The sequence below is a fragment of the Salarias fasciatus genome, chromosome 11 (assembly GCF_902148845.1).
Source record: "Salarias fasciatus chromosome 11, fSalaFa1.1, whole genome shotgun sequence".
Lineage (NCBI taxonomy): Eukaryota > Metazoa > Chordata > Actinopteri > Blenniiformes > Blenniidae > Salarias > Salarias fasciatus.
In genome coordinates, this window is record NC_043755.1 from 14,618,156 (window position 1) to 14,627,739 (window position 9,584).

At 45.4% G+C, this 9,584-nt stretch overlaps 1 protein-coding gene across 1 annotated transcript; it reads right to left on the bottom strand.

The window, feature by feature from the left end:
* Positions 1–83: 83 nt before the first annotated feature.
* On the bottom strand, positions 84–9,161 carry LOC115396678 (uncharacterized). Its single transcript, XM_030102659.1, has 2 exons — positions 8,782–9,161; positions 84–5,108 (listed from the first exon to the last, which is right to left on the bottom strand). The coding sequence occupies exons 1-2, from the start codon at positions 9,146–9,148 to the stop codon at positions 1,537–1,539; spliced, it is 3,939 nt and encodes a 1,312-aa protein (XP_029958519.1). The 5' UTR covers positions 9,149–9,161; the 3' UTR covers positions 84–1,536.
* Between the last annotated feature and the right edge of the window lie 423 nt (positions 9,162–9,584).

Consider the following 9,584-nt stretch of genomic DNA (forward strand, 5'->3'; position numbering starts at 1 on the left):
CAAATCTTCCACAGTGTACATTCAGATACCCACCACACATTTTGTCATTCTGTGAAGCTTCGAACCACACAAAGTCATAATCAAACGTAGATTTATTTTTAAACCAACAAGCAGACATTATGGAGAGGGGAAAAAAAAACTAAATCTGTGCTAAAAGAGTGGATAGAGGTAGAAGGGCACATTTTGTAGGGTGTTGAAAGCTTAAAATGCACAGGAACATTTAGTTTCATTTATTTATTTCACATATGAACCATATGTTTACAGAAGTGATGAATGTTTTCAGTCACTTACTGGGTCAGCAAAGTTCACCAAATGTAGGTTTTATTAATGGCAAAGACATCGTGGTAGTCAGCTAAATCTACAATTAGGAATAATCTACAATTACTGAAGGAAATCATTATTCACAAAAATACAGTAAGTACTCAAAAATGACTTAATTCTATAAATAAAGGTACATTCCAATCTGATTTTTGTCCTGGTAAGAAACGGCTATTAGATAGCATCAGCTTGTGATAGAAGTGGTTCAAAATATCATTAAAGTCGTGACTCGTGACACCTACTAGAATTTTCAGAGCATCATCAAACTTATTTGGGGAAAGCATTATTAAATTAAGTATAATCAGTTTTATGTTTGCCTTGTTGATGCAAAATAAATCATTTACAAAACATTGCAGGTTTAGTCACACACCATTTGTTAGTATGTCAAGTGATCAGTGATGGAGCCAAATCTCTTCAAATAAAACCCACATCTTAATCTCTAGCTGAGAAATGACCTTTGACCCTTCCCGCCACATTTTATTGTGACCAAAAAAAAAAAAAAAAAAAAAGTATTAAATATTTGGACCCAGATGAGAAAACCAGTTAACACAAGTGTATCTTAGCAGGATGACAATGCTCGAGTACAACTTTTTTCATGTCTGGAAAAAAAAAAATGTAACTGGTGACCCCAACAAGCCATGTCCCTGACCCCACCCCCACAGCAAAACTGACTCGTCACTTCACAGTATTGTCATTACACCTGCTCTGCATTTGGGGAGTTGGGTTTCATTTGTTGAGTCTAGCGTAAGCATGAACTAGGCCTAAAATACCAAGACAGCAGACATGCAGACTATACTCATAAAAGGCACACAGTAAAACTGTACATGAAAAAAAAACAGTACAAATAGTTCAGGACGTATGAACAAAACTATAAAAGTACTAATATCATCTAAATCTAAGAGCTATTGGCAATGAATGCAACGCAGACAATAGAACCTCATCAATCAGCACCTCGAGTATTTGGAAAACTTTGGAAAACAGTGAAACTGATTTAATGGCACATGCATGTGCACAACCGGAGAAATCTAATCTGAAGCTGAGAGACTTATAATGTGCATCAAGTGTGCAGAATAAATCTAGTTTCACCATTAAATATTTGTTTAATGCCCAACTGGTCAAAACAGCAGAAAAAAAACTGAAAAACAAATCAATGAGGCTCCACCAAGCAAAAATGAGCAGGAAAACACACAAAAAAAAGTTGTTGCTAGTGTAGAAATGTTAAATCTCTCCCTGTGCATGTTGCAAGTAATGCATTTGTAAATCCAGCTCCCGGGGAAGGGAGCACCCGCATATCATGCACTGCAGAAGTCGTTCAGGGGGAAAAGGCAAACGAGTCCCGAGTTTGTGGGGTTCTGTCCGCTGGGTGAGTTGAGGTAGGGGCAGGGTCTGTGGCAAGTGGGGCCGCTCGCTCATGACTGCCTGCGGCGTGAAAAAAATATTTGGGTGTGGAGGTCTGGGAACTGTACCGACTGCGACCGAGTGAAGAGGGTGGGCGCCCGGCAAAGCCAGAGGAGGGAGTGGAGCAAGTGGAGGTGAGAAAAAAGGAGCAGACTGATTTATAATGATCTGAGTGCCCGTTACCATTGGCTGTGACTGCAGCTCTGGTCCATTGCCTGGTTTGAGCTGTCCAGTGAGCAGCGTTTGAGGAACCACTGGAGTGCCTTGGAAGCCCCATATTGGAGTTCCTATCCCCTGGCCAAACCGAGGAGCCTCGTATTTGATGGAGATGGGAACCTTCTGGGTTGCTGTCTGTATGTTGGCCCAGCCAGATGACACCTGTTTCTGCAGTGGCGGAAAATCTGGATTCTTCACAATTTTCTCAGTGGAGTTTATCGTCTTTGGAATCCCTGGAGGTGTCTGTATGTTCCATAATGTGCTACCGGCGCCGAGAGAAACAGAATTTGAAATTGGAATAGCACTGCTTTGGTCTACTTTCACTGAGGCGGACCCACCTGCTAAAGCTGATGCCTGCGGCTTCTGTGGCTCATAGCCGTTCCGCGGTTTCTCTAGCTGACTAACAGTCGACTGATTAACTTGAGTACTGCTCTGGTCCCACACTGTGCCCTCCTTCTTGGGGGGCACGGACGGCTCTTTTTGTGATTGCACAGGGGCCACTGGCCATCGTGAGAGCTTTAGGTCTTGACCAGGCTTTGGAGAGCTCTGTGAATTCACTAAAACTGCAGGCCTGACGCTCCACAGAGCGGCCCCTTCGGCATAGGAGGCGGGAGCAGACAAATTCAGCTGCCCAGAGCTCGTGGAAGCTATGACTGTGTTTGATGGGGGTGCGCTGCTCCAAGTAATGAGCTTGTGCTGCCTGGGCTGTGTCACCTCACCTCCTGCTGATGGGTTGGCTATTTTCAGCACAGACGTCGAGAAAGAGCTGACAGAGGACGTGTTCTCTTTGATGTGTGCTGAGTTCGAACTCGTGACTGAATTTGAGCCCAACTGAGCAACATCCGCGACGCCAGCGCCTCTCTGAGAAACTCCTGGATTCACTGGAATCTCCGCATTCGTCTGCTGTGAAGCGTCTTGTTGGTTCTGCGCTGGGAGAACCGGCATTATCTCTCCGCCATCCACCTTCCACTGCACTGGCTGCGAGTTCACCTTGGACATCCACGACTCGTTCTGCTTCCTGCTCTGTGAATCCTTGCACACTGAGGGCATGGGAGATGGTGACTGGGTCGTCCTTTGTGGCAACTCAGCATCTTTCTGTGCAGAAGCTGAATACGATGGCTGATTAGAGGAGCCCGTCGCCGAGGACCCTAAAGGTCGAGACCAGCCCCATGCGAACCTCCCTCCTCTCCTGCCTCTGTTACCCCTGCCCCTCATCCTTGTACTTGATTGGAATGAATTGTACTGACTGAAGCCCTGCCGCTTGCGGGCGTGGATCTTCTGATGTACGAGCAGACTGCTGAACCAGGAGAATGTTTTGTGGCACTCGTCACAGCGATGAGGCCTCTCTCCTGTGTGTGTGTTCATGTGATCGCGCAGCAGATAGGCCAACCCGAAGCTCTTGTCACACAGGTCACACTTATGAGGTTTGTCGCCGTTATGGGACAACATGTGCTGCTGCAGCTGCGTCTCGTCGCTGTAGCCTTTGCGGCAGCTGGTGCAGCGGAACGGCTTTTCCTGATGCAATCTCTGATGGGTTTTCATGTTCTGCAGGAAAGCAAAGTCCTTCCCACAGTCTGAACATTTATATGGCTTCTTGCCTGTGTGAATTATGACATGCTGCTGTAAGTAACTGCTGAATCTAAACCCCTTGCCACACACTTTGCACTGGTACGGCCTGTCTTTGGAATGTATGCGCATATGCAACTCTAACACTGAGCGATGGCGGAAAGACTTCTCACACTCCGAACACTTGTAAGACTTTATATTTACGCTCTCAATTTTCACCTTTGCTTGAACGTTATCGCTGCTTAAAGGAGCAAGTTGTGGTTTAGGTGGTGGTGCTGCCAGTTTTTCTAAGTATGCAAGCGCCTTGTGAACACTGAGGAGGTGCTTGTTCAGGCTGGACTCGTCGCGGTACACGCACGGACAGTGTGGACAGGTGTGTCCTGTTTCCCAGTGCTTGTTGTTCTCCTCCGGCAGGCGAGGCGTCTTCTCCAGCGTCTCGTACTCTGCCTCGTGCACCAGCATGTGGGCTCTCAGGTTAGCTGCCGTACAGTAGCTCTGAGGACAGAGTGGACAGTTGAATGTACGTTTTGTTTCCTCGTTCCGGTCGGCGTTCTCCTTTCCCGGCCCCCTGGTCACTTCCTGCGCAGAAGCGGGAGCCTGCTTTTTGAGCTGCTCACTACAGGATTTGGTTTCACACAGTCTATGCAGGCGGCAGTGTGCCTTCATGTTCTGGGCTAAAGCAAACTTTTTGCCACAGTCCGGACAGCGGAAAGGCTTTTGGCCGGTGTGCAGATACTGATGCTGATGGAGGAGGCTGCTGTACTTGAAAGACTTTCCGCAGACGTTGCACAGATGGGAGCGATTGTTGTCGACGTGCTTGCGCCGGTGGTCTTCCATGATGTAGTAGTGTTTGAAAACCATGCCGCACTCGGGGCATTCGTAGGGTTTGAGGGCCGAGTGACACTTCTGGTGTAAGCGCAGGGCTGAGGCGTTTGGGAACGTCTGGCTGCACTCTTGGCATGAAAAGATACTCTCCTGGGAATGGGTCAGTATGTGCTTCGTGACAGACACCCTGAACTGGAACTCTTGGCGGCACAGCGGGCAGTGGTAAGGCTTTTCTACTGTATTGCTGCAGTTGTGGTCCCTCAGCTTGCCGACTGTGTTGAAGATCCGGTGACATTCCGCACACTGGAAAATCCCCTCCTGCTTTGTTTGCGCCTCCTTCTTGGGGGAAATCAGTTTCTCCTCCTTCTCCTTGTGTTCGTTTTTGTGTTTGATGAGGCTGCTGCGGTGCTGAAAGGTAAGGCCGCACTCTTTGCACTTGAGCGGCGTGAGGGCATCCTCATGCAGATGAAAGTGTCGGTGAAGACTGAACGTCTCACGGCGGTTGAAAGTCTCCCCGCACTCCTTGCACACCAACCTGCACCTGTTTTGTTTGGATGGCAAATCAGCACCATCTCCTTGGTCTGTTTCATCTTTATCTTCTGCGACATCTTCTGTCCCATCAACGTCGCCTGTCAGATCCTCTGCTGATGAAGTCTCTGTGCTCCTCTTGTCGTTGTGAAGGGAGCCCGCCTCGTCGCCACGCTCTTCTGCTTTTGATGTAATGTTGCCTGGATCACAGATATTCGACTCTGTCTCGTCGGCGCTGTCAGTTTCATCTATGGCATCTGGAGAAGAAACAGAGCAAGCATTAACTACTGATTTATGTGTATAATATGAAGACTACTGCTTATCATCTTGCCCACTTTTTTTGAAAAGGATACAAAAGACTATTCCAAACACATGTTCTTTAGCTTAAGCTTAAATTTTTAAATTTATTCTCTAGTTTAAAATCACCTTTTGTCTTTGAATTGCTCTCTTGTTTTCTGCTGTCTTGTTTCGATTATTTAAATTTGTGTGTTTATTTCTCTTTGTGACGCACTTTTAACAGCCCTGCGTAACAATAATGTGATGCCAACAAACTTGACTTTTCTGTTCTGCTTTTCTGTGAGATGACTGTCTGCGACAATCGATTCAGTTACTTCACGTCCATGTAGGGATGTGCCAATTTACGATATAATCGCGATTTACGATATTGGACAGCCGAGATTATCATATCACGTCATTTACAAGATATCGTCTGTTTCATCTGGAGACAAGCCCGTTACCGAAACAGCTACTGATCTTACCCAAGGTCTCAAAGCCTCTGCAGCAAAATGTACTGCAAACCACCACAAAAGTCCCAGATCCATAGAAAACCCCGAAAGTAAGTAATTTTATGCCAGGATGATTAAAACGAGGCATTAACGCGTTCGGCCCGACAGACACTGTACCGCCCCCCTCAGCGCACCTCCCGACACAAAATGCAACAGAACCAGAGATCCGTGTGCTCCATCCCAACGTACTGGGCCTCGCGTGAAACTAGAAAAGCTGCTCTTTAAGAGACACCAGGCAGAATCTTCTCTGAGCCGACCGCCTCCCGTCAGCGGCAAAACAAACCCAAAACCCATCTTTACATTTCACAGCCAGCGCCTCAGATTGCACGTTTCTCTCACACTTCTTCGCCAAATCTCAAAGCTATTCACACCAAACACAACATGTTTTATTTCCTTACCGTTTTGTGGTCATTTTCCACCTATCCACGCTCTCCTCTGACCAAAACTAACTTCATAATCCTCTGCAGTAGTGACAGCGCGTCACGCGCCTGAATGTTATTGTCGCCATCTTGTGGGCTTGTCGTTAATCTTGGGAGTTTAAATAAAGTTTGTTGACATTCGTTCGCGTCTGGTGAGCGTTCATACGATATGATACACGTGACTGAGGCATCATCCAGCTGGGAGACATCTTTTAGCGTAACCGCACGAGCGCCGCCGCCATCTTGGTTCTAAAAGACGCAGCAGTGCGCACCGCAGAGCGAGACACACGCGACACACACAATCAGTGATTGTTTCTGTGATATTTGGCAATTTTTTTATTCTGAAACGTGCACATTTATCTTCATTGTGCGTTTCTACAGCTTATTGCATATTGTTTTTTTTTTTCTTCATGTGTTTACATGTTGCAAAGGGGATTTTTTTTGTTTTCCCTGTCATATAATTGGCTATTTTTGTATTTATTTTATTATTATAAATATATTTCAGTTGGAAACTAAATGCTATGGCTCAGTCATTTATTAAAAAAAGTATTTTATACTGTGCACAATACTGTGCAAAATTACAAGTTTCTGCACAAAAACTGCAGAAATGTATGATATAGTGGCTAAATATAAGAGCCAAAGGCTGCATTGCATACAGACTCCTGTAGTGGAAATTAAAAGTATTTTAAAGTCAGATTCCTTTCAAATAAGTTATAAACCTACTTATTATAGTTTGGCATAGGTTGGTCTCCAAATGGCCAAATGAAGGGTTCTCCTGGTTCTATCCAAACTAAACACTATAAAATCTGTGTGCTTTATGCTGATCTCATAAAAACCTGGTCCAGTTGTAGTCCAGGAGCTGCTGAATGCAGTCAGCGGCAGCTTTATGGCTGCTTCATTGTTATCATGGTGTTTTTCAGTATGGAATCTGGGAATAAAAAATAGGCGAGAGTAAAAGTTTCATTTTTTCCCTCTGCTTTATCAAAATGTGCTCAGGCGTGTTAAAATGCACTGTGTTGTTGACAGATGTTGATGGATTTCACAGTGTTTTTGAGCATTTTCAATAGTATTAAAAGCAACGCGCCAAATATCGTGATAATATCGTGAATCGTGATATTTTGGGCCACCAATATCGTGATATCAAATTTTCATATCGGCACATGCCTACGTCCATGTTTAAGTTATACTATCATCCTTATGTTTTACAGACACATTATTATTTACTAGTGCAGTTTGGTGAGCCCTTATTTAGTTTACCTTCATGTTAATTAGGATAAGTGACTGAAATGATGCCAATAAAACAAATTTCACAGCTGTGACAATGTTTCACTTCATCACTGAGTCTGTAATAACAAAAATCTGAAATAGATTTTAAAAATTGGGGATGTAACAGCAACTGAAAATCTAGTCTTTCAATAAAGAAAGCACAAAAAAAGCACTGTAGTCAGCTCATTAAAAGTATGAACAGAGTCAACCTCACTGTCAGAAGTAGAAAAGCACTCATTTTGTCTGGCCTCCCTAGTGGTGATTTGTATTAAAGCTCCTCCGGCACAAACATTTCAGTGTGTAACCTGAGACACTTGACGCATATCTGTTGAGCTTGCATATGTGGAAAGATTCTTCAGTATTCTGATGTCCACGACGGAATTGACGATTCTACTACTTTGACATCAAAATACAAAACAGTGCAATTTTGTTGAAATCAATAGCAATAATAGGGATGCAATGAAAAACTATCTCTAGTTTTGGAGTCATGTAAATATGCATGCAGAGCTGTGCTGTCAAACTGGATCCTAATAAGTTTTAGATGCTGCTCATCTACTAAACACCAAACTGGAATGAGGAGCTTATTATGTTATCTGTACAGTTTGGTTATATAGCTCAGATTCAGGACATGACAATACAGGACAGTGGCCTGTATTGTTTATTTTTCCAGACAACACAGAAATGCATCAAATTGAGGAGTTTTTCCACAGTTATTGAGAGGAGCGGAGATTAGCAACAACTCCACTATGCCAAGCGCTTCATGCTCGTCCAACCAGAAATAACCAACAGTTTTTAGTGGGACATATACAATAACTGCACACCCTCAATTTATACGACTACTGACACTTTCAAAACGTGCAACTGCACTTACATTGTTTAAGCATCGCTGGATTAACCACTGCATGTTTCCTGAAGGTATCAGCCACCAGTAATGTCTGCTACCTTTCAACTGCAAACTTTTCCCACAGTCAGACAAACTATCACACTACTGGTTCCATCTCCAGGAATCGTGTGAAGGCTGTGGGCGTGGCAGCACTGTCATTCCACAACTTTTACAATCTATTTCAATGTCTGGGGATGAGCTGCAGAAGGACTCGGCTCTGCGTTGAAACTCTGCATCACATTATCTATAACAATGACAGCTGTCAGATCACTGCACAATGCCATTTCTGCTGCAATAGTAAGATTTATGACAGTGTAACGTAGTGACAGTTCTTTAGTCTAACCGACAACTTAGCAGACACAATGTAAACAATGACACTCTGCCTGTTAGCATGTGGCTAACTGAGCTCCCCGCCTCTCCCCCGGTAGTAAGAAGTCCCGCCGGTGCCCAGCTCTGGCTCGGTTCGGGAGTCGCGGGGAGCAGCACGGTCGGTGTGCACTGAACCGGCTGTGGAGCTGCAGCTGGGGTTAGCCCGGAGGCCAGAGCTAACCCTACAGCACATCCAGTGTTAGCATACCACACTCGGCGGCTTCCTCCGTGCGTGTCTCCGCCTCCCCTTCCTCGTCTTCGGGTTCCGACCAGTCGAAATTCTGCTTGCTGCTGTTCGAAGCCCTTTTAGGCTCCTTCGGCGAGTCGGTCGGTGTTTTGTCGGCTCCAGCAGCGGACTCGACACCGACGTCCGGATGGCTGGCGATGCCGCCGCCACTGCCGCCGCTGGCTCCGGGCTCACGCTCCGTGCTCCCGGCGGGTTCCTCCGGCGCGTCCTCGTCTCTCCGGCCGGGAGCTCCGTGCTCCTCTGCCTCCGCGCTCTTCTCGCCAGCTTCCACGTCCTCCGCGGGAGAGTTCTGCCGCTCCGGGGACTTCGACGGGTCTACGGCCGCCATGTTTCACCCATGCACCCCCTTCTTCCACACCGCACGGGATCGCTCGAGCGACGATCCAGCTTCCGATTCCAACTTTCAAAATCAAACATCATCCGCTTTTACAACCCTTTCCCGGGTTAAACTTTCAAAATAAAGCCTACTCTGTTTACAAACACGTGAGTGTGGAGCTTTAGGTGAAATATTTCCCTTTTCATCCCTTTCCGTAGTTCTCCAAAGCAGGCTCTTTTTCGTAACTTAATTAATAAAAAAACTTTTCAGCATAAACTTTATTATTTACAAAACTACGGTTGCATTTGCACCATTGGCTTTTAAGTTGCAATTTTTGTGTTTATCAATTCATTGTCTTGCTTCCCAGTTTTTCTGTCAATTGGTTTTCTGCTTGAAACCAATTCATGGAATATTATTTATTGTCTTCCTTTTAAATGGTCTTTTTAAT

Bases quoted from the DNA above. Each gene is read 5' to 3' on its own strand.
- LOC115396678 (XM_030102659.1), bottom strand. From the start codon at position 9,148: ATGGCGGCCGTAGACCCGTCGAAGTCCCCGGAGCGGCAGAACTCTCCC. The intron at 5,109-8,781 runs GTATGCTAACAC...TTTCTTCTCCAG, and splicing joins GGAGGAAGCCGCCGAGTGTG to ATGCCATAGATGAAACTGAC.